Raw genomic sequence first — 25467 nt, forward strand, 5'->3', positions numbered from 1 at the left:
TTTCCTGTTCCTGTCAAAATAAAAGTTTGCTCATAATTTAAAATGAATGCACTAAAAACACTGAAGCTTTCATTCAAGCAGGTGATAGCTGACAAATCTGACTCTGTTCCTACAAATCAAAAACCACTTATTGAGAGACCAACAGCTGATTTTCAAAGGTTTCCTCATAAACCACAATAGTTACCAGTGTTCATGATGCAGCACCATCAGACCAGGACAAGATCCCACAATCTGGTGCGCCTACAGCTTCCTGTCCCAGAGACTCCGCCCTCCTACCACACCGAGGTCAGTGATCAGGTTCCCGATCGACAGGCTCCTTATTGGTGGGGTCCGATCAGCAGGTCCCCACCAACAGGATCCAGGATCCTGATGGACCAGACACTGAGCAGTAAGTTCTATGTGAGTCCAGCTGTGTCCAGAACCAGGCATAGCTAGCAGGTGGTCCAGTTCTGAGACTGATGGATGGACAGGAAACAGACCAAACTGTACACTGTGGCAGACATTACCAAATTAAAACCAGTCAAAAACAGTTCTTTCAAATTAAAAGATCTTCTGATTGGAAGCTGATGGCTACATGTGAAGCAAGGCGAGTGTGTGTGTGTGTGTGTGTGTGTGTGTGTGTGGCTCAGCGGCAGCAGTGAAGCTCTCTCTGATTCAGACCACGGTGCTGACGGAGGGATCTGATAGGTTGAGCTGTCCGGTGATGTCAGTCGGATACGGCTAGAGGCAGAGGGACAAGAAGAGGAAAAGAGCAAAGGAAACACACAAATTAATGAATTTAACACACAAAGTGAGACCAACCCCAGAATCCAAGGGGGCGGAGCCAGAGTCAGAGCAGCGATAGGTTGATATAAAGGGCTGATAATTAATGATTTGGCTGATGGCATCATTAATAATCGTTTAGTGATCATTTTCTGATACAGTTTATGATCAGCTGATTTCTTGATTATTTGTTTCCTGTCACATTTCTGTTTATATCAGAGTCCGGACCAACAAATGTTTATTTACTCGAAAAATCTATATGATGATACGATTTATAGACCAACATGGTAAATATATTCAGTTTCATGTTTCTCATCAACTCTTCTGTTTGTCTCTAGCGTCAACACACACTGACTGTATATATATATATATATAGTGTTTATGTGTAAATGTATACATTCATACATGTACATGTTTGTATGCAAGTGTCATTAGTACATTATGTTAATAGCTGAGTATGAGATGGACATATACATTAAATATATCTATCATGAAGATTTATGTTGGCAGCACAGCAACACAGTGTTTATCACTGAAGGTCCTGGTTTGGTTCCCGGCCTGGGGCCTCCAAAGACATCATGTTTGGGTTCATTGATGACTCTAAACTGTCCGTAGGTCTATCTGTCTCTGTGACACGAAAATGGATAAGTGGAGATCATTTTAATGTTAAATTAATTAAACTAATTAAATGGGACTCATCAGCTAAGAACAAATATTTAGAACAAACAAGAAACAATTCTGAAACTCTTCCTGGGGACAAATGAAGCGGTGACTTAAATTTTTAGTTTCTCTGCTTACTACAGCCAAACAACAACAAGCGAGCAGGAAGTTGTGCGTCCAGAGTGTTGTTGTGTTGGACAGGAGAGTCGTGCTTGCAGAGGAGGACAGAGGCAGTGTGTGTGTAGAGTCTGGACACCATTCAAATCCACTGAGAGGAAAACACTCATATCGAAAATAAAGAGATGGTCACAAAGAAAAATGAGTTTGAGCCCACCCCATCTATTACTGAACATTAAAACTTCAAATGTTCATATCAGACGACGGGGGAGCGTGTCAATCCTCAGAGGCACTATCTGGACGTCATGCCCGGGGGGGTCGACAGAAAATATAAAACCCATTCCCCTGAGACAAAACCTTAAAAAAAAAAAAAAAGAAGTGAAGCAGGCGACAACACAACGTGATCTGGATCCAGAGAGCAGCAGAGTCCTGTGGGGGAGGAGGGAGACATTTGAGTTGACAGAGAAACCAGTTCCAGGTCCAGACTGACGGACACCTCCTGGACATGATGCTGAAAACAGGAAGAGTTAGAGGACAGAGATGTCTCTGCTGGCCGAGCTCCGAGGACATGTCTGATTCTCAGTGTTTGTGGACAGTGAGATGAAGAACAGATGGACAGGAAGGAGGAAGAAGAAACAAAACAGGGAGGACAAGGACAGACAGAGATAGACAGAGGACGAATGAAAGGACACAAAGTCCACAGGAGAACAGAGACCACACAGTCTGACCCTCTTCACTTCTCCTTTGCAAGAGGACGCAAAAAACCCTCAAACCACGACACGACCCTGAAGGACTGAACGGACACTTCCTGTCTTCTGTCTGTCTTCATGGGGACAGAGAGCTGATGGAGGGAAGGACTGACTGATGAGTCAGCAAGGAGATGATGGAGGAGAGGAGACAAGGAGACAGGAGGGAGAGAGATGAGGATATAAGGAGATAAGGAGGAGAGGAAAGGAGGGGAGAGAAGGAGATGAGGAAAGGAGGAGAAAAGTAAAAAAAAAAAAAAAAATCAGTGAAGGAGAAGAAACACGAGAGGGCGGGGAGGAGGGTAAGTGGTCTTCATCTCCTTACCGTGGCGTCCCCGGAGCCTCTACGGCGTTTGAGGTCGGAGGTCGAAGTGATGGACCTAAAAGAGGTTTTCAGTTTGGGCTCGGTCTCTGCTCTACCACTTTTCCTATCCTAAAATAAATCATACGATAGGTGCACACACACATTAACACACAGTTCACACTCACTGAACTCACCAATCCTCAGCAGTCTGAGCTCACCGACAATCACTAAAAATCACCACAAACTGAACTCACCATTACGCATTAAACTTCACTAATACACACTAATATTCACTAATAATCTCCAATAATCATCAATAATCATCAGGACAAACTGAACTCACTAATACTCTAATCACCAATTGATACCATAGACATCATTTAATCACTGTCTGTGTGTGTGTTTGGACTCACATCACAGCACACTGTTATAAATTACACACACAGGTGTCGTACAGGAGAGTGTGATGTAAATATACACAGTACAGTGTGTGATGAGAAAAGGTAAAAGAAGTATGTTAGAGACAACATTGTGTTGTGTAGTAACAGCTGATTGTGACACATTTGGTTCAGTGTTGGATGAATTATGTCATCACCACAGCAGCTGATTATATAACTGTGTTTCTGCTTCAGTGGCGACACAGTCCATGTCCTCTGTGTGTGTGTGTGTCTGTTTCAGGTGAGGTGGTGCTTCAGTAAAAGAGAGCTTCACTCTGTTTTACTGCTCCACAGTCACAAACACACAGCACCAGGTAAATACACAACATGAGGCTCAGACACGAACACAACAACAGATAGACAGAATACAACAGAGGAAACACATGGGGGTGGGTGTCTGAACACATCAGATCATTATACCAACACTGCTGATATAACGTCACTTCTACTGAGAGGGAGTGTGTGTGTGTGTGAACAGGGAACACAAGGAGTGGCGGGGGGCTACATGGGTGATAATATTCAAGAACATCATAAAAAACATCAGTTTGACCTTTGACCTGTCACAGTTCAGTGTCACAGGCAGCCATTTTCTTTCTGCCATCAGACCGCTGACCGAAACCAACAACATCAGTGGAGACATTAACACTTGTTGCTAGTCCAGTTCAAAGAAGATCCCGATCCAGGTCTTCTCTAAGGACAGTGAGTTGAAATTTGACCAATCAGGAGGAGTCTCCTCCTCCATCAGCTGCTCTCTGAAGGTTAAACAGAATCAGCTGATCAGATCTGGATCAGTCCAACTCTCTTACTCCTCCTGTGTGTTTATCCATTCTTTCACATCCTCCATCTTTGATAGTGACGTCTAGAATCGCGTCTCTATGTCGGACACTCCCATTGGCTTCGGTGGGTGATGTCACAGCCAATCAGAGTCTCTGGATCAGTCCTGAATGGTTGTGAGTTTATTGTGCTGACAAAATAAAGACAATCAGATATTTGGAGCTGATTTTTCATCATCAGAACTCCTGATCAGATAAAGATAGAAACTTTGGATCAGCTCTCCAACAACCCAAACACATGAGAGGAACTTTTCTTTGGAGAAGAAGGAAACATTCAGCTGAAGCTTCACTGAGCCAAATTATGCTAAGTGACCACGAGTGCTAGTGGAAGACGGAGCTTTAAAGCAGGACTCTGATTTGGACATGGAGATGTGGTCGTGAAATATCTGGTTCAGGATTGATTGTTGCTATGAGTCAGAACAGGTTTTGATGGCAATAAAAAAAACTGAATCTTAAAACTGTGTCCAGCCCCCGTTTGGTTTCACACATTCACTTTGAAATGGAAAATAAAGTCAATAAAACACATCGATCATGAATCAGAGCTCCGGGTCAGGGACCCAGCTGAGTCCAGGACCGCATGGCGACCCACAAACCCACTTCAGGCTCTGTGACGTTCAGTATATCCAATACAACACTGATCTGGTTCAACAGCAGGTTTCACTTCACTGATCACCTGCAGACTGTCTGGTTAGCTGTTAGCAGTTAGAATTCACTCACATCTACTTTAGTGAGCTCCACCACAGCAGCTACAGTCAGGAAATCCTAACCCTAACCCACAGACAACAAAATGTGCAGCTAACATGCGAATCATAGCCACGTCACTTTATCCACAGGAAGGCTGAGTTATGCTAACAGCAGCTATCAGTTTCAGCTCATGAAATGTTTTCTGGTGTAGTGACAAACGTCATATCAGTCCCTGATTATGACACCCCGGATGGAAACAGCTAACTGTTTAGCATCATGTATGTAGCCATCAAGTGCACTTTTAAAAACCTTTCTCAGGGCAAATTGTGGACATTAGTGAATAAAACCACAATGAATTATAGTTGTTACTGTAGGATAAATGTTCCTGTTTGTGGGTGAAACCTTCAGATCATATTTATTCCTGAGGACTGAGGCCGGACGGAGCTGAGGTTGGTGCTGATCTGAGTTCATCTGAAAACACTGAAGGATAATTTCCTGTCTGTCTGTTTCATATGCTAATCCTGCATCGCTAACTCCTCGCCTCCAGTCACAGCTGTTTGAAGTGCTAATCATCCCCTGCTAGCTGTTATCCCTTAGCAGCTCTTGTTTGAAGTGCTAATCCAGAAGAGAAGTGATGACTTTTAATGCAAGTCCAAATGCGGACAAGGGGAAAAACATCTGAACAAAGACTTCACACAGAAAGCATCTTTTACTGGAGGGAAGTGGGCATAAAAACATGAATACCTGTACATGTGGGAACCAGGAACTATTTCCTGTCAGAAATAATCTGAAACAAATTCATGTCCAATATTTGTTTCCCACTTTTTAATTGATGTGCATCAAATTGGAGGATGATAAAGAGATGGATTTACTGATGGTGAGTCAAAATGAGGAAGCAAAAACAGAAATGTCATGAAATATAATTAATACAAATGAGACTGTCAGAATTCAGTAAATATTCATGAGGATAATTCTGAATTTATATTTTCAGTTCATTCTGTTCAGAATTGATTCGGAGTGAAAATAAAGTTTGATTTGAACCGCTGAGCTGCATCATCATCATCCTAACACTGCTGGGGACCAATCAGATCAAAGCATCAGCTCCATGACCTCTGTGACCCCTGAGCTCCTTCCTGCACCTTCCTGACACCTCAAACACACATTCTCCACCTGATCCAACACAACACAACTCGACACACTCATCCCTTCAACAGAGACCTGGATCATCTCAGTGCTGCCTCAAAGAGTTTTAATCTGTTAGCAGCTATCGTTATTGCAGTAACCATGGTAACCGTGGAAAAAGACAACAAACTGGAGCTTTTCTCCATCAGCATCAAAAAAAGAACAGAGATCCGAGCAGATTAAAAGTCCAGCTGAGATCAGTAAAGTCGGGTACCTGCAGATTCTTCCTCCACACGTTCACAGCAGCGAAGGCCAGCTGCATCTGTTTCCTCCGAGCATCTTTGTGCCGTTTGTAGGCGATCTCAATGAAGATCAGGAAGATCCCAGCTACGATGCCGCCAGCAACCAACATGAACACACCTGAAGAGGACAGGTGATGTCTGGTGATCTGGAACCTCAAACCTCACCATCATGACCACCATCTGTCAGTAAAGAAGCGTCAGGGACTCACCGGCCATGTTCTCAAAGGTCAGGGTTGCAGGAGCATTGCTCCTGGAGTCACACTCCTGGTATCGAACCCACGTCTTATCTAAGTCCTCCATGAAGCCGTTCTCATGAGAGCTGAGAAGACACAACAAAGTTAATAGCAGAAGGTCCGGGGTTAAACAGGGACAGACCTGGTTGAGGTCTGAAGATGTGTCTTCACCTGAGAATGGCCAGTGAGACGTTCTGTTTCCACGGACTGTCCTTCCTCATTCCAATCCCAAATCCAGAGCGGAAGAAAAGTTCTCCTGTCGTCACCAGATCACACTTCTGCGACGCTTCAAACTCCAACACGGCGCTGTCCCAGATGAAGGCGTGAAGTTTACTGCGGGAGAGGGAAAAGGAACATTAGGCCTGTAGGTGTGCACCAGCCCACGCCGGGACACTTCTCTTTGGGTTGGGACGGGACCTACTTGTCTCTGACGGCCTGGATGGCCTCTGCGGCGCTCTCGTAGTTGTGCTTCTCCATGTGTCGGTACATGGTGCTCAGCTCCACCTGCCGGCGGAAGTAGATATCCACCGAGCTCTGCTTCACTGTGGCATAGATGAACTTATCTGATGGGTTACGCAGCTGAAGACAAGGGACAGGGGACAGAGGACAGACAAAGGGTCACATCTGGACTGGGTCATTACCCAGGACTCAAAACCACATCCTGGTTCCCCCACAACCCCAGAGAGACCTTCAGTATTGTCCCCTTTAAACCTTTAGCTACTTCCTGGTCCCTGGTCCCTGGTCTGTAGTCTAAAGGTGTCTGGGCTGACGGAGATCTGCTCCACTCAGTCAGACCTGGACTCCCCCCTGGCAGTCTGGGGGCGGGGACTCACCCTGGGGTCGTTGATGCCAGTGATACGCTCCTCAGGCCGGTCCAGCACCAGGAAGGCTGCCAGGTTGGCGGTGTAGGACGCCACGATGATCATAGCAAACCCCGCCCACACCATACCCAGAATCCTCGCTGAGAAACTCCTGGGAGCTCCTGAGACCAGGAGAGGCGGGGTTAGGGGGGTGATGTCAGAGGCAGGGAGGGGTGGTCAGTTGGATGATGTCTCACCTTCTCCTATCCCAGAATTCAACAGTACTCCCCATGAGAACCACATGGCTGAGGACAGGGTAAGGGCGTCTTCTTCTTCTTCTTCACTGTTCACTTTGAACCTTCCAAACGGGCTGCACACAAAAAGACACACAACATTACACAACACTGATGTTTCATCCCATTATTTGTCTGGTTTGTTGTCGTACTGTTGTTTTATCACACTATAACATGTTGTGTTACTGTAGTTGTGTAGTATTGTTGATATTTTGTTGCTCTATTATTGTGTAGTATTGTCACTACGGCTTGTTGTTTACCTGAACCGGTCTAATAGGTAAAGCATCACTGCCACCACGTGGACCGACAGACCGACTAACAGCCACAGTGTGCTCTGGAACGGCTGCATGAACGAGTCCAGAGTGCTGCGAGGGATTTCCTGAACACACACAGACACACAAACGCACACATACATATCACCACGGCAACTGATGCTGAATGGCTAACAAGCTCCAGAGCAGTTTATGTTGGAGCCTGAGATCACTGAGTCTAAACGCCCGGCCCTCTGACCAATCAGGACCCTGAGAAAGTGACATCACAGTCCGAGGATGACCCCACAGAGCTCTGAGTGGACTGTCAGAGGATCCTCAGAAGAACATCAGTCTTCAGAGACCAACAAAACCAGTTTGGTCCTTCAGAGTTTCTATATGATACATACAGACTGATGATATGGACTGAGATCCATCTGAGTCCGGAGACCCTCCAAATTCTATTATTTTCTTACATTCTTCAAACTTGTTGACAATAAAATCTTAATTAGTGAAGGAAGCTAGTGAAGGGGGGGGGTGCTGGTGGACTCACCTTCTTCACGAGGATGGTGAGCCCCTGGTATTTGAAGGGTTTGGAGAACTCGATGTACTGAGCGCGCTCGTTGTTGATGGTTAAGGGGGCGACGATCATGTCAGCCAGCCCCCCCAGAAGCTCTCCCATCATTCCGTTCCACTCCTTCTTGTTACTGTTGTTGACCTGGGGAGGGGGGCAGGACTCAGGTCAGACTCTTCCTTCTGATGACAGAGGGAACCTCTGGATGTAATGTTATAACTGATGGGACAAAACCAGTTTGACCTCACAGACCAGATCCTTTAGTCCAGATTTATTCACAACAGTGTGGAGGACAAGAGGACAGAGAGGAAAAGAAATACAGAAAGGAAAGGAAGGACAGAGAAGAAAGGAAGGACGGAAAGGAAAGGAAGGACAGAGACGAAAGGATGGACAGAGAGTAAAGGAAGGACAGAGACGAAAGGATGGACGTAGAAGAAAGGAAGGACAGAGAGGAAAGGAAGGACAGAGACGAAAGGAAGGACAGAGAGGAAAGGAAGGACAGAGAAGAAAGGAAGGACGGAGACGAAAGGATGGACGTAGAAGAAAGGAAGGACAGAGAGGAAAGGAAGGACAGAGAGAAAAGGAAGGACAGAGAGAAAAGGAAGGACAGAGAAGAAAGGAAGGACAGAGAGGAAAGGAAGGACAAAGAGAAAAGGAAGGACAGAGACGAAAGGAAGGACAGAGAGGAAAGGAAGGACAGAGAAGAAAGGAAGGACAAAGAGGAAAGGAAGGACAGAGACGAAAGGAAGGACGGAGACGAAAGGAAGGACGGAGAAGAAAGGAAGGACAGAGAGGAAAGGAAGGACAGAGACGAAAGGATGGACAGAGAGGAAAGGAAATACAGAAAGGAAAGGAAGGACAGAGAGGAAAGGAAATACAGAAAGGAAAGGAAGGACAGAGAGGAAAGGAAGGACAGAGAAGAAAGGAAATACAGAAAGGAAAGGAAGGACAGAGAGAAAAGGAAGGACAGAGACGAAAGGATGGACAGAGAGGAAAGGAAATACAGAAAGGAAAGGAAGGACAGAGAGAAAGGAAGGACAGAGACGAAAGGATGGACAGAGAAGAAAGGAAATACAGAAAGGAAAGGAAGGACAGAGAGGAAAGGAAATACAGAAAGGAAAGGAAGGACAGAGAGGAAAGGAAGGACAGAGAAGAAAGGAAATACAGAAAGGAAAGGAAGGACAGAGAGGAAAGGAAGGACAGAGAGGAAAGGATGACGTGATGAAGGGGAGGAAACTCTATTTGCAGACAGAGAGAGAGTGATGACTAAATGTCTCTCAGTAAGCTCGGAGTCAGGGACAGAGTGGTGGTCTCCATGGCAACAAGGCTCAGTGATGTACGCCTACTGAATCAGTAAACAGGTCAGTCAGACAGTGACATCACCAGTGAGTCTGTTTCCTTCAGGAAGAAGGTCACACACACACACACAAACAAACTTACGCGCTCCTGCGTGCCAAATTTCCCATCAGCCACCAGGTGAACCTCGTAGGTGAAGTTCATGCTCATCGCCAACTTGATAAGAAGGTCGATACAGAAACCATAGCAACACTGAGGGACAATGGGCTGACCTGGACACACACATATATCCATCAGCTGATTACTTGGCCGTGTGTCTTTGTGTTTGTGTGTATGTGTGTGTCACTGTGTTACCTGGGATGGTCCCGTTCGGTCCGGTACAGATGACCTTCTTGATCAAAACTCCGTTTACAGTAAATTCTTCTTTACACGTTCCGTCGCTCTTTGTGGGCTTCACATACACAAACGGCTCCTGATGGATTGTCACAATCTGAACACACACACACAGATCGGCATCACTGCTGTGTCTCCATCTGCTTCCTGTACATTCTGGTCACATGTTTTTCTCATTATTCTGTTTCATATTCTAAAAAGATTGAATATTTAAAGCAGAAGAGATTTCAATCTTTGTTTATTTAACCAACTTAAATCATATTTTTACAACATGTTACAGATGTATTTTTCCTATTTGCACAAATTTCTGTTGGATATTTTCAAAAATGTTCTGGACATAAGTTTTAGCATTATATATATTTGCATGATAGTAATTATAATTTTATTAAACTGCCTTTTGTTTTTGTATTTATTTATTTAACACAATTTTCTTGTGTATTATAAAGTTTATATTAAAAGCATAGCATTTACCGACATTCTGTGAAATTAAAAACATTTTTCAGAATTTTAAAAGATATTTTTCATTTTTCAGATGTTTGTCATTTAAAGATGTATTAAATGCTACCGATATTTCTTGACATTAAAAAAATGTTTTTTACATAATAAAATATGTTCACTGATGTTTTTAGACATTCTATCATTTATTTAAAATGTTTCTTAGTTAAACATGAATTGTTGTAATTAAAATGGCTGAATATGTGGAAACCTTCAGTTTCGTTGACATCTGATATCCAACTGGTTTCTCCGTCTCTCCTCCAGGCCAGATGATCTTTCTCTGAGGGTTCATCACAACCTGAAACACACAAGTTCATAGTCGGAACCTCAAACATGTCTGCCTCATCATCTCAGCTGACCCAGCAGGTGACCAGGTGAATAGGTGTGCTGTACCTGTGATCCGTTGAAAACTCCAACGGGGACAAAGCGTCCTGTTTTCTGTTGGTAGTTCAGGATGCTGTAGGTGGCAAAACGCCGGTCACCATCGTCATTGAACTCAATCCGTCCCGTCAAACCGTCTGGGTACTTTGATGACATCAGCACCCTAGGGAGCCAATCAGAGGCAGGAATGTTGTCAGTTCAGTGGAAGTTTGGTTTTTATTTTCACTTTGTATGGTTTCATTCAAAACATAAAGAGGTCATGTGACTCAAAGGGACAACAGGTAACTTGATGTTACTGCTGCGTTACAGCATAGACTTAGAAACTGATGGAATTAGTTCACAGAGCAGAGGAGGAAGAAGACAAGGTCAGAAAGCCAGAACTAACTAAACTCTGAATGTTTCCTTCTTCTCTAAAGAAAAGTTCCTCTCATGTGTTCCTCTCATTGGTTGTTTCTATCTTTATCTGATCAGGAGTTCTGCTCATTAATGATGAAAAATCAGCTCTTTATTCTGTCAACACAATAAACTCGCTGACATCAGATTGATGGAAGGTTTTGAGCTCTGAGGATCCTTCCTGTGTAATAAGGATGACCTCTGACCTCTGACCTCTGACCTGGTGACGGGTTAGGTTACTGACCGTTTGAAGAGTGGTCCGGTCCTCCAGATGTTGGTGTTCCCCACGCAGCCTTGCGGAGGCTCCGTGATGTTCTCCTTCTCAAACAGCTCCTGCAGAGACTGAGCCACCACGGCCACGGCGTCGGCAATGTGAGCCGACTCGTTCTTACCGTTAATGAGCTGGAGGCCCAGCAGCCCTGCAACACACACAGCAGGGAGTTAAACAGGCTCCAGACTGAAATTTGTCCTCATTCATACAGACTCAGGTTAATTAAACTCTCACACGCTTTAATTTTGCTGCTGTAATTAAAACTGTGCTTCAGTGTAACACACACATACTCAGGGCTTCAGGTGTCAGGTCAGTGTTTAGTTCTACCAAGGTGCATGCTGGGAGTTCACTCTGAGAATCACAGCTGTTTGCCTCGGGGCAGGAAGAGCCTCTGTGAGACAGTATGACCCGTCTGGTGTTTTCCTTCAGCAGAAAATCGTCACACTGCGATGAAAAGCGTCTCCATGTGTCCTCCAGCTGACCATGGCTGGCTAACACAGTTAACATGGCGGACCAATGTGGGCGCCGTCAGAAACCACCAACACCATCATGTTCCTTCATCAAAGCACAAGAACGGCTAGCTCACACTGTCAGCATTCCCTCCAGAGCACTTCAACTTGACAAACATACAACACATCTAGCTAACACTAGCATCCCTGAAACTACACCGGAAGTACAGCTAGCTAACATGTTTCTCCAAAACTCTTTTGGACAAATTAGGATTTCTCAGTAAAACCTCTAACCTGAAGTAGAGCTTCGGTAGTTTCCTTTTCACTGATGCTCCTGAATAAACAGATGCTGCTAACTGAACACTGATGGTTGTGGCCAGTTTTCCTCTTGAACTGGTTGAACATCTGCAGCAGACGTTTCTTTCCACTGAGGAATGCTAACAATGCTAGCAGACCACTGGTTAGTGAACTGAAGCACCAAATGCAGAAACCTTTTCTTCATAATGTGAAGAGTGTCTGCTGAAAAAAGAAAAAAAAAACGAAGCCCATAATGTCCCAACGCAGCTTCACAGGTTTCTGTTTAGGGAACAACATGATGGAGGTGGTGGACAAAATAACAGGAATACCTCGACACGGTGGCAACTAAACCTCTTTGTTTTCTTCAGTTACTGCAGAAGTGTTTTAGAAAAAGCGCTATATTTTGTTTGGGAATAGGGAATATTAAAGTTTCATGTATTTAGCAGCCTTCAAATGAAATTGAAAATGTTTCCCTGCAGATAAACCTGAAACCTGACAGAGACAAAACAGCTGAGGATCATTTTCAGAGTGCAGTGCTGCTTTGCTTTCAAGACAATGATGGATCATCTTTGACACATCTGGGTGAGATGGGTAGAAAATAACACATCATGTATCTGAGAGCTGCAGCTGGTGAGGATGTTTTCTCAAAACAAAAGGCCACAGAAACAGAGCGGGAGGCGACAACCCAACAGCCAGAGAGACCAGAATTTGGTTTTTCAGATCAAACACATCAGTGATACTTCTGTATTAAAATCTATGATTCAAATGTTAAATAGAGGGGTCAGTATTTATGATGGTGGATCACTGATGCTTTCATCTGATCTTAAATACCATCAGCAGGTTCTGTTTCATCATGTCTTCATCTGGCTCACTGAGCGATCAGCTGACTCAATAAACTCCACCCCCACACTGTGGACATGGCCAATGGCATTAAAGGACAGAGCATCAGGCAGGTAACAGGAAGCAGCGGCGGCACCTTACCAGTGTTTGTTCAGACACACGTGACGGAAACTGCAGCAACACAAGCTGTTTAAAGCCCCCACCCCCCTACCCGCCCACAACCCAGCAAAAAGCCCCCCCAAACACAGCAGCATGTTACTGGCTTGTCTACTGTGAGAACGGGACGACGGGCAGGCGGACGACACACACTATAGAAAATGAAAAACAAAAAGATGTTAGACACATCAAAGGTCACACTTTAACAACAAGCCCGGCCGAACAGAAAGAGCAGTTAAACCTTTAAACACGGCGCTGATGTTTAAATGTTCAACCTGCACACACCAGAGAAACACAACAGGATGCCAACTGAAGCTATAAGGACTAGCTTCCTCTAGCTTAGGCCAGGAGTGGAGGCCATCAGCCATGTTTCCATCCTATGATTTTTATTGAGGACTCAAACGGCTGATCCACCTGAGAGTATTTGCTGACTAAAGAGGTGATTTTACTAATGCTAATGCTAAAGCTCTCTGATTCCAGATCAGTGCATTCAGTTTCTGATGAAGTCATCGTTTGTCTTCGCTCTCCTCACTTCCTGTTTGAAACTGATGTCAGTTTAAATATAGAAACTAAACAAGCTGATCTATTTCTGTCTGCAGGTGAGGAAGTGACATCTCATCAAACATGGACGATCGAGGTTCCGATGGAAGCAGAGCTGAGAGAGAGAAAGAGAGAGAGAGAGAGAGAGACAGACGGAGGAGCTGATGAAGACCTACCATCTGGAGCTTCGCTCTGGGCCTTCCCATTCATCTCTCTCTCTCCGACCAGCCAGACGTATCCGGATCCCGTCATGTTGAGCTGACGAGCAGCTTTATAAACGGCAGCAGCTTCGTCCTCACTGCAGACAGACACACTGACGGTCAACAGCAGGGCCACCCCACAACCAGTCCATCCAGAGATCACCTCAACAAGGCCACTCTACTGGTCTTAAAAGCAGACTGTATTGAAGTCTATGGGAAAATGTCTCTCCTCCTCCTCAGTAATTGTTTTCCTGATGAGTTTATGGTCTCAGTCTGAAACACAACATGATGTTCATTTAGAGGGAAACAGAGCAGGAAGCAGGGGAGGGGTTAGGGGGCAGGGCTACTGTGTGACTGACAGACTCAAGAGAAGGTCAGATGTACCTTCTTCTCCAAATCTGATTTCTACTAGTTTAACAGGAACACGATGGCTGACAGACAAGCAACAGGTCAAAGTGAGATTCTGGTTCCTGACCAACTAAACCCAAACCCTGATCAAACATAATGACACTAAGAGATGACAGGAATAACACTGATTACCTGGTTACCATGACAACTGTCAGGGTCAGGACTGTTTTTGTGGCAAAAGGGACGTACAGAACATTAGGGACTGAGGTTCCTGGCACCAATACTGGACCTACTGGACCTGAACACCTCCATCCTCACCTGGCTGACAGGATGATGACTCGAGCCTCCAGGTCTTTGGCCTCCAGCAGCAGAGCAGTGAGGTTGGTGCCCTGGCTGAACAGCAGCACCTTCTCCGCCTGGATGACGCCATCGTAGGACATTAAGAACACAGCACAGAAGAACAACACACCGGAGAACACATCATAGAACAGGCACTATTAGAACTATCAACACCCCCCTCAACCCGCCCCTCCACCCTGCCCCGCCCCGCCCCGCCCCCGGCCACGACCATGCTCCCTCTCACCCACGCTACCACGGGAGGAAGGGGCAGGGCTACAAAATGGACACAAACAGTGTTGAAGATCTGCTGAACTGAAAGAAAAGTGAAGTGGAAGCTGGAGAGGGCCGGTCGCTCAGCAGGTGAGGTGGACATGCAAACTCCAACCAACCAATCGGGGACGTGCATGTTAGAGAGCGCTGATGCATCGCAAATTAAAAAAAGATTCAAGTGTAGAGAAGGAGGAGGGAGGCGGGGGAGGGGAAGGGGGACATTTTCCAAAGAAAAAGGAACGGTTTGATGTTGCGGGGGGTTCCTGGGGGGCAGAGTTCCTCAGACCTGCAGGGTCAAGCCTCAGCCTGACTGCATGCAACCCTTCACATGGAAGAAAGTCAGGGGGGAGGAGGAGGGGGAGGTGGGGGAGGAAGAGGAAGGGCGTCTCTCCTGTTCCTGTGAGCAGGACTCATGAAAAACCAAAAGAAAGAAAAGATGGTGGAGAAAAGACGAGCCACCAGGATAAGAGTCTATCTCTGGAGCCGCTTGGTTCTGGGTGGGCGGGCTGACTGGTGTTCGGCTACTGGGCGAGCTCAGAGATTGGTTGGGCGGCGTGCATCATTTGACCATGCAAGTTTATACCTTGGGTGTTCTCCTGAAGTCAAAGTTCTGTTGGTCGAGGTTTTCATAGTTCCTGTTTTTAGTCTGATGGTTGATGTGCACAGAAAAAATACGCAGACAAGATTAAACAGTCAGAACTGAAGAACAGCAACAACAAGGAGGAGCAGACACCTGTCTGTCTGCCTGCTCGCCTGTCTGTCTGCCTGATCACCTGTCTGTCTGCCTGCTCGCCTGTATGTCTATCTGTCAGCCTGTTCACCTGTCTGTCTGTCTGTCTGTCTGTCAAGGTTAGGCCTTGGTTCGAACTGATGTTTTCAGCAGGGTTAACCACATCCACTATGAGTTACCATGACAACAGCTGTTTCACCCGAACACTTATGTTTAAATTGAAGCTAACAAGGTGGCGAGTTAGCGAGCAGCGGCTAACTGACTGTTAGCTCCTGTTTATTATGAACTAAACTGTAAACAAGCTAACAGCTGAGAAGGCTAACCAAAAGACTTGTGCACACTTCCTGATGTAACTAAACCACATGACCTGCACTGCATCATGTGACCTTGTGGTTCCTTCACAGCAACACAACAACTGAGCTAGCATGTTTTAACTAGTTATCAACAGAGTCCAGTGCACGTGGTCCAGGACCAGCAGAGACCCGCTGTGAGTCTGAGCCCAGCTCAGCGATCTGCTGGTTCTAAACCAGGTCAGTCAACATTTTCCTCCCAGGAAACTTCCTGTGATGTTAAGTTGGCGTGACAACAGAGCGTCCCATTAGTCCTCGACTCAATCCGCTCCAAATGTTAATCTCATTAAATTTACATCCACAGTCCCTGAACACACACACTTTTTATGTGTTTTCCTTTCCTTTGACTTTCACACTAAACAGAAACTGTGAATATGAAGCTAACCAAATGAACCTCAGACCAAGACCAGGCCTGTTGGAGGTTATTTGTGGTGAGCAGCTGTTGTAAATGATTCTAACCTTAGTCTACAGGTGTGTCCTGGTTCAAGAGGCCACGCCCACAAAGGTGTCCATGAGACTGAATCGGAGGGTTTTAAAATTATTGGTTATTCTTTGGTTAAAAATTATTAGCCAACACTGAAAAAGAACCCAGTTCATTGAAAGTTGTGTTTGATCAGATCTCAAATGCAGGTTATTAATATTTTACTTTCATGATTACACATCCAGCTCTGAGCTCAGACTGCGGTCAGCTGATTCTCCAGTGTTGTATTCTGTTGTGTTGTCTTGTGTACACACTGTTTTTTGCTGCGGTATTCATCATTATTACATTATGAATCACATCAGATGGATGTTTAATTCAGACTGTTCATCTACTTTAACTGATGTGATTAATATTCATATGATCCTCCATTATTCATGAAGAGAAGACACACCCCCTGTTCTGGCTCTTCCCTCTCCCTCCTCTATTTCTTGATGTCTCCATTGATGTGTGGACAGACAGTCAGACAAACAGGTGGTCGAGCAGGGAGACAGGTCAACAGCTCAGGCAGCTGACATGGGATCACATGACCCAACTCTCCATCAGTGATGCAAGACAAACAAGGGACGGAGATGAAAAACTGAAAGATGGTGTGGACCGACAGTCAGAGAGAGAGAGACAGGAAGACAGACTGACAGGAACACTGATAATAAAAGTTCTCCAATCTCCACTGAGAAATTTGTGATCAGACCTGAAAAGGGTTCTTCTGTCTCTTCAGTGTCCCATCAGGAGGACACGTGAATGAACACAAAAGTCCACGTGATCACAGAGGGGAAGGTTCCTCTGGTTCTTCTGATCTGCTGATTAACAAATTGAAGGTTCTTGGTGGAGATTAAAGAACTGAAGAAGACAAAGAAGAAGAAGGAGAAGAAGAGGAAGCAGTGATGGAGGAAAAGCTGCAGTGAAGAATACTGAGGATAGAGGACATGATGGAGGGAGGACGGGGGAGGACAGGGGAAGATAGAGGAGGACGGGGGAGGGTGGGGGAGGATGGGGGAGGACAGGGGAGGATAGAGGAGGACGGGGGTGGACAGGAGAGGATGGTGGAGGAAGGGGGAGGACAGATGAGGACAGGGAAGGGTGGGGGAGGACAGGGGAGGACGGATGAGGACAGGGGAGGGTGGGGGAGGATGGGGGAGGACAGGGGAGGATAGAGGAGGACAGGAGGACAGAGGAGGATGCAGGAGGACGGAGGAGGATGGGGGGGACCACACATTCTTGGTTAGAGCAAAGCGACAGTTACAGAAACACGACAGACAACATGTGTCTTCATACGGACTGTTTCTGTCTCAGTGTCTCAGTGTGTGTCTGTGTCAGTTTGTCTCAGTGTCTCAGTGTGTGTCTGTCTCATTGTGTGTTTGTGTCAGTCTCAGTCTGTTTGATTGTGTGTTTGTGTCAGTTTGTCTCAGTGTCTCAGTGTGTGTCTGTCTCATTGTGTGTTTGTGTCAGTCTCAGTCTGTTTGATTGTGTGTTTGTGTCAGTCTGTCTCAGTGTCTCAGTGTGTGTCTGTCTCAGTGTGTGTTTGTGTCAGTCTGTCTCAGTGTGTGTTTGTGTCAGTCTGTCTCATTGTGTGTTTGTGTCAGTCTCAGTCTGTTTGATTGTGTGTTTGTGTCAGTCTGTCTCAGTGTCTCAGTGTGTGCTTGTGTCAGTCTGTCTCAGTGTCTCAGTGTGTGTCTGTCTCAGTCTGTCTCATTGTGTGTTTGTGTCAGTCTGTCTCAGTGTGTGTCTGTCTCATTGTGTGTTTGTGTCAGTCTGTCTCAGTGTCTCAGTGTGTCTTTGTGTCTGTCTGTCTCAGTGTCTCAGTGTGTCTGTCTCAGTGTCTCAGTGTGTGTCTGTCTCAGTCTGTTTGATTGTGTGTTTGTGTCAGTCTGTCTCAGTGTCTCAGTGTGTCTTTGTGTCTGTCTGTCTCAGTGTCTCAGTGTGTCTGTCTCAGTGTCTCAGTGTGTGTCTGTCTCAGTCTGTTTGATTGTGTGTTTGTGTCAGTCTGTCTCAGTGTCTCAGTGTGTCTTTGTGTCTGTCTGTCTCAGTGTCTCAGTGTGTGTCTGTCTCAGTCTGTTTGATTGTGTGTTTGTGTCAGTCTGTCTCAGTGTCTCAGTGTGTCTTTGTGTCTGTCTGTCTCAGTGTCTCAGTGTGTGTCTGTCTCAGTCTGTTTGATTGTGTGTTTGTGTCAGTCTGTCTCAGTGTGTGTCTGTCTCATTGTGTGTTTGTGTGTGTCTGTCTCAGTGTCTCAGTGTGTGTCTGTCTCAGTCTGTTTGATTGTGTGTTTGTGTCAGTCTGTCTCAGTGTGTCTTTGTGTCTGTCTGTCTCAGTGTCTCAGTGTGTGCTTGTGTCAGTCTGTCTCATTGTGTGTTTGTGTCAGTCTGTCTCAGTGTCTCAGTGTGTGTCTGTCTCAGTCTGTTTGATTGTGTGTTTGTGTCAGTCTGTCTCAGTGTGTCTTTGTGTCTGTCTGTCTCAGTGTCTCAGTGTGTGCTTGTGTCAGTCTGTCTCATTGTGTGTTTGTGTCAGTGGTCTCAGTGTCTCAGTGTGTCTTTGTGTCAGTCTGTCTCAGTGTGTGTCTGTCTCATTGTGTGTTTGTGTCAGTCTGTCTCAGTGTCTCAGTGTGTCTTTGTGTCTGTCTGTCTCAGTGTCTCAGTGTGTCTGTCTCAGTGTCTCAGTGTGTGTCTGTCTCAGTCTGTTTGATTGTGTGTTTGTGTCAGTCTGTCTCAGTGTCTCAGTGTGTCTTTGTGTCTGTCTGTCTCAGTGTCTCAGTGTGTGTCTGTCTCAGTCTGTTTGATTGTGTGTTTGTGTCAGTCTGTCTCAGTGTCTCAGTGTGTGTCTGTCTCAGTCTGTTTGATTGTGTGTTTGTGTCAGTCTGTCTCAGTGTGTCTTTGTGTCTGTCTGTCTCAGTGTCTCAGTGTGTGCTTGTGTCAGTCTGTCTCATTGTGTGTTTGTGTCAGTCTGTCTCAGTGTCTCAGTGTGTGTCTGTCTCAGTGTCTCTGACCTTGGTCTCTCTCTCCTCCAGCAGTGTCTCCAGCCTTTTCTGTGCTGCTCGTCCTTCGTGGTCGTCGCTGACGATCAGGATGATATGATTCCATCTGAACTCCCTCATCAGGTCGAACCAGACGTGAGCCTGGTGGGAGTACGGGGGGACGGTCCTCAGGAAGGACAGGTGGATACTCTGGGGTGGGGGGTAGGAGGAGGGAGGACAGGGGGTGTTAATATTGGAACAGAACCCCGATGTACCTGATGGACCTAATGGTCACCTTGTCAGAGTAGATGGACATGCGTGTGGTCAGGCCGACCACAGGGATCCGGTAGAAGCCGGCGGTGTAGGACACGGGCGTCGGGGTCAGGTGGTCATTGGACTGAGGAGGGTGACTGACCAGGATCGCATAGACCTGCAGAAGAAGAAGGAGCTGTTATCCAATCACTGATCAGGACAGCGATGAAACCAAATGTGAGACAGACAGACAGAGAGAGAGAGCAGGAGGACAGAGACAGAGACTTTAAAAAAAACTTTATTTATCACTCATTCTTAAAAACTTTTGCAAATAAGTTAAAAGTCTTATGAAAAAAATCAATAAAGAAAAATCAGGAAATTCAGAAAGTTAAATTAATAAAAAGGACAAAACAAAAAACATGGAAACTTATATTCACACCCTCTCACACACACTAAGGTGGAAGAAGAATAAGATAAGCCAAACTAAACTGAGCTAAGCCAGGCCAAGCTGAGTGCTGTCCCCCAGTGAGGTCAGGACATGCCCACAGTCCCACAAGGCTCTGAACCCGTTCATGTTCCCGGTCAGGGTGAAAAACGCTCGCTCTACTTTCAACCGAGCCACCACCAAACCTTTCAAACAGCGGACCGGGTCAGTCCAGCCTTCACCCCTCATCTGATTCTTTCTGGTTCTCCAGATCGCCAACTTAGCAGCTGCAAAGATAAAATTAATCAAAACCAGGGACTGTCTCTTCCTGGGGGTGTATCTGGGACCAAACACAAATAGGGATGGAGAGAAGGTTTCTCCCAGGGTCTCCACCCACTCGTTCAGGAGGTCCATCAGTCCTGCCAGGCGAGGGCAGGACAGCACCAGGTGTTGGAGGGTTTCAGGTTCCTGGCAGAAGGGGCACCTCAGTGCCGGGGTCCAAGTGAGCTCTGTGTCTGGTCGTAGCTATAGCTCCGTGTATAATCCTCCACTGGAGGTCGGCCATCCGTTTTTCAACGGGACACTTATACAGGAGACCCCAGCAGCCTTTAGGGGAAGAGTCTGATTCCAACACCCCGGTCCACCTCGACTCCCGAACTCCAGCCAGCCAGCAGAGGTTCAGCACCTTGATGCAGCTGAGGTACAGGTGTTGTTTGCTGCATGTGTTGAATGTGGCCAGCACTGGTGTCCTCAGGGAGAGGAGCTGACCGCTGTCCTCGGTCCACTCCCCCACACTGCTCACACTGACCAAGGGGAAGATGTAATCCTGGCCCTCTCTCCATTGGTCAGCCATAGTCCTGGCAAACTCCCTCAGCGGAGCAGGCAATGAACACCACACTTCCTCCAAGAGAGTCCGTAGCATCCTGAGGGACCAGATCCCTGATACCGCAGCCAGTTCCTCAGGAGTCCTCCTAGTGAGGGGGCCCAGCTTCACCACTCCCGCCCCGATGAGTTTCTCCCTCAGTGATGGCGAGGAGAGGGCAGCAACAGGCAGGAGGGGGTTAAAAAACAAGGGCTCCTCAAAGAGCCAAAACCCTGGCCGAGGTTTAGGGGGTCGGGCGACAGTCAATGTCATCCAAGCATCAAGCAGTGACCTGTAGAAGGGTGTGAGCCCCACCAGGTCGCATCCAGCTGGTTTTAAAAAGAAAAATTATTTATCTAATCCAAGCCAGCTGGCTTTCCGAAGAAGCAGGCTGGCCAACGCCGACCAGCAGGGGGGATGTCCATACAGCAGCCACTGAGCTGCTTGAAGCCTGAAGGCTGTAGACCTGGACCTGATGTCCACCAGGCCCTGACCCCCCTCTGCCACAGGGAGGTACAGGACCGACGCTCTTACCCAATGACACCCAGTCCAAAAGAAGTCCACCAGGAGCCGCTGTATTTGTTCTAGGAGGTCAGGTGGAGGCACCAACACCTGCAGCCTGTGCCACAGGGACGAGGCGACCAGGTTGTTGATGATCAGAACTCTTCCCCTGTAGGACAGCTGAGGTAGCAACCATGTCCATTTAGACCACTTGGTGTTTAAAAAAGTCAGCAGGCAGCCCGTCCATGCCCGGAGATTTCCCCGAGGCCATTTGGGTGACGGCCGAGGTCAGCTCCTGGAGGGACAGGTCCAAACTCAGAGCATCACGTCCGGCAGACGGAGACACACCATCCTCTTCCTCTGGGCCTCGGACTTTTCTAAACCAAAGAAGAAGGTGGTCGGAGCGTCCATATCCTTCAGTCTGGTGAAGCGAGCTCGGACCAGAGCTCCCTTGGCTCTCTCATTTAGAAGGCCGCTCAGCTGCTGTCTCCTGGAGGTCAGGGTCTCAGCGCTGGCTGGGGACGCACTCTCCAGCTGCTCCACAGCCCTCCTGGTGTTGGTGGTCGAGTAGGCCGTGTACTTCTGGCAGAAAACCCCGATCTGCCCCTTTCCCACCTCCCACCACTGACTAATGGAGGGGAAATCCTCCTTTCTGGACTTCCAATAAAACCAAAAGAGTTTACAATTTTCACAAAAAGTATTGTCCATTAAAAGTTTCACATTAAAATGCCAGAATGGTGATGATCTCTGGGTAGGGGATAAAAACAGCTCTGCCCTCACTAAGTGATGGTCTGTAAACCCCACAGGGAGGATGCTACTATTTGTTATACGGGGAATAAAAAACCCAGAGATGTAAAACCTGTCCAGTCTGGCTGCACTGACTCTGTTATCTGTCACCTTTACCCAAGAGTCCAGAAAAGAGGAGGACTGAGGGTGGGGCTCCTGTCCCGTCCTGTCCACCCAATCTGTGCAGCAGTTCCAGTCCCCCCCCAGAAGTACAACCTCCCCATCTCTGAGGACGCCATCCCCGCCACGAAACACGGAGAAAACCACCAACAAAGACACCAAAAGATCACTAAACACTAGATAAACACTAAACAATTAAACCAGTAACCGAACAATGACACACAGGAAAGAAAAGAAAAGAAAAAAATAGACTTTTAGTCTGAAAACTCACTCACACACTCTCACCAACCTCCACTCCCAACACACACTCAGAGAGAGAGAGACAGATTTGATTTGATTTTTAAGATAGCTTTATTTAGCTCATTTTCACAGACAGGTTTAAAAACATTTTAGTCTTTTGTCACACATCCTGCTCAGATCAGCTGATCCGAAAAGAGTAGCTGGTCCTCCTGCACAGAGCAGAGGACCAGACCTGGAGTCCAGATCTCCCTGAACTGGTCCAGGTCCTGCATCTCTGTAATATTTAAAATCAACCATCACTCTGGCTTTAACCATCCTGCTGAACAGGAGGACCAGGTCAGTGTCCACACTGTCCTCCATCGTCCTCTTCCTGGAGACGTAGATGGCCAGTTTAGCCTGTCCCAGGATGAAGTTTATCATCTGGCTCCTGTGTTTGGTGGCCCTCCTGTACCTGAAGCCCAGGATGAAGGTCTGGAGGGAGAACACCTCTCCTCCTTTCCTGAGCAGTGTGTCCAGCAGGGAGAACAGGGGGCCGAGCCGAGGACACTGGGAGAAACAGTGGAAGACCGTTTCTACGGCACCACAGAAGGGACACTTGTTGGAGGTGGACGGGTCGAGGATGCAGACGAAGGCGTTCACTGCCAGGATCCCGTGGAGGAGTCTCCATTGGAGGTCGGCCACCTTTTTGGTGAGTGGAGGTTTGTAGAGGCTCCTCCACTCAGGCCGGACCTCCTCACCGAGGCCCAGGTGAGCTCTCCAGGGGGAGTCGGCTCTCTGCAGCTTCTTTTTGTTCAGACATTCCACCATCAGCGCTGACAGGAGTTTACTGTTGGCCTCACCCAGGTTCACCTCCGACCGGCTCCCTGAACTTTGACCCCCAGCAGACCATCCAGGGCGGGCAATAATGGGGGGAAAGGGGTCTTTGGGACATGGTGTGGTCACACCAGCGCTGTGGTCCGTTAGCAGGAGAAGCTCGTGTGGGGTCAGAGAGCCCCTCCAGTGGTCCAGCAGCCTGCCCAGGATCCGCTCCGACCTCCGTCCCAAAGCGGCTGCCAGGCGTGCTGCGTCCCTCAGCTGTGGTCCGGTGAGGGTGATCATGTCACCCAGAGTTAAAATCCCTGCACTGCTGAACACCTGGCTGACTGCTGCTCCTGCCCAGCTGGGGGGGGCCAGGCGTCCTCCACGGACCAGCGGCTCCTTTAGCAGCCAGAACAGGGAGGTGTGCTGAGCTGTCCGGGTCCGCAGCAGCCTCCAGACGGTGAACAGTCCTCTGTAAAACTCAGGCAGGGTGTGGATCCTCACCGTCTTAAAATCCATTAAAAACACGGAGTCCTTCAGTCCTGGGCCCCCGACACGCTGCAGGACCAGCTGAGCCAGGGGCCTGTGTGAACTGGAGCCTGAAGGCAGCACACCAGCCCCTGCCCCCCCTCCTCTTTGGGGAGGAATAGGAGTGCTTGTGGGAGCCAGTGCAGCTTGTACCAAAAGAAGTTCACCAGTGCTGCTTGGATCCTGGAGAGCAGGTTCGGGGGGGGGTCGACACAGGCCAGCTTATGCCACAAAGAGGAGGACACCAGATTGTTAACCACTGGTGTCCTTCCTCTGTACGACATGCTGGGCAGGAGCCACCCCCACCGCCTCAGTCTGCCCTGTGTGGACTCCAGGGCTCCGTCCCAGTTCTTTTTTAAAAACAGTTCGTCACCTAAAAACACCCCCAGGTACTTTAGCCCTCCCGTCCTCCAACACAGCCCCCCCGGTAAAACCAGCTCATTTAAAGAGTCTTTTCTGACTGCCACAGCTTCGCTCTTGTTCCAGTTCACTCTGGCTGAAGACAGTTTGTTAAAAAGGTCCACGTTCTCCTCTAGAACACAAATGTCCTTCTGTGTATTTAAAACTATGGTCAGGTCTTCAGTGTACGCCGACAGCTTCACTGCTGCGGGACATCCAGGGAAGGCCACTCCCCCCAGCCCCCCCCTCAGCCTGTGTAGCAGGGGCTCTATGGCCAGGGAGTACAGCATCCCTGACAGAGGACACCCCTGCCTCACCCCCCTTTGGACTGAGAAAGGTGCAGCCAGACCACCGTTGATTTTCAGTATGCTGGCAACGTCCACTGGGAGACCGTCGATTCCAGGAGCTTTCTGCTGGCGAGGCTCATGAGGGCTGCGTTCAGCTCGGCCACAGTCAGCGGGGCCTCCAGCATGGTGTTGGATGCTGCTGTCACCTGTGGCAGGCTGGAGAGGAAGGCTGCAGCCAGCTCAGGGTCCTCCACCAGCTCCTTCCGGTACAGCTCCTGGTAGAACTGTGTGGCGAACCTCCTGATCTCCCGAGCGTCCTCCACTGGGGAACCGTCGTCGGAGCGCAGGGAGTGGATGATCTTCCTCGGGCCGTTCCTGCGCTCCAGGCCGAAGAAGAACTGTGACGGGGCGTCCATCAGGGAGGCGTTCATGAAGCGTGACCGGACCAGAGCTCCCTGTGCTGTTACACCCAGCAGGTTGGCTAAAGCAGCCTTTTTACTTCTCAGGGCTTCAACACACCCTTGGTCTCCTGTACAGCCCAGTAAGGTCTGTACCTCGGTCTCCAGGTCCTGAAGGGATCTGGTGATGTGCTTGGTGACGTTGTGAGGATACTGCTGACAGAACTGTTTAGTCAGCGTCTTTCCCCACTCCCACCACTGCTGCACTGAGGAGAACGTGGACTTCCTCTCTCTGTGTGAGGACCATAAAACCCTAAAAGCTTCTCTAAAAGAGCTGTGTTAAAATGCCCGTAGGTGCTGGGGGAACCAGAGAGCGATCAGACAGGTCGACAGGAACAATGTGACAGCCTTTTAAAAATGCTAAAATGATGTTTAAAACAGTAAAAGCGGTCCAACCTGGCCAGAGAGACAGAGTCGTCTTTAAAATGAGTCCAGGTGAACTGTCTGTCCCTCACGTTAAAACCTCTCCACACATCCTTCAGCTCGTCTGAGCCGAGCAGAGGAAGCAGGATGAGGCTCCAGGT

General features: G+C 47.7%; 1 protein-coding gene across 1 annotated transcript in view; it reads right to left on the bottom strand.

The window, feature by feature from the left end:
* Positions 1–654: 654 nt before the first annotated feature.
* Positions 655–25467, bottom strand: part of LOC115048504 (glutamate receptor ionotropic, NMDA 1-like) — a 31388-nt gene continuing 6575 nt past the window's right edge. Inside the window, 20 exon segments of the mRNA XM_029509999.1 lie at positions 655–720; positions 2611–2718; positions 5940–6085; positions 6177–6286; positions 6372–6533; positions 6622–6779; positions 7034–7182; positions 7258–7370; positions 7554–7672; positions 8095–8259; positions 9556–9683; positions 9766–9901; positions 10511–10597; positions 10693–10843; positions 11318–11492; positions 13803–13924; positions 14493–14590; positions 15367–15429; positions 19322–19498; positions 19584–19718. Of these exon segments, the coding sequence (XP_029365859.1) occupies positions 655–720; positions 2611–2718; positions 5940–6085; positions 6177–6286; positions 6372–6533; positions 6622–6779; positions 7034–7182; positions 7258–7370; positions 7554–7672; positions 8095–8259; positions 9556–9683; positions 9766–9901; positions 10511–10597; positions 10693–10843; positions 11318–11492; positions 13803–13924; positions 14493–14590; positions 15367–15429; positions 19322–19498; positions 19584–19718 (2568 nt within the window).

This window comes from Echeneis naucrates, chromosome 9 (genome assembly GCF_900963305.1).
Source record: "Echeneis naucrates chromosome 9, fEcheNa1.1, whole genome shotgun sequence".
Lineage (NCBI taxonomy): Eukaryota > Metazoa > Chordata > Actinopteri > Carangiformes > Echeneidae > Echeneis > Echeneis naucrates.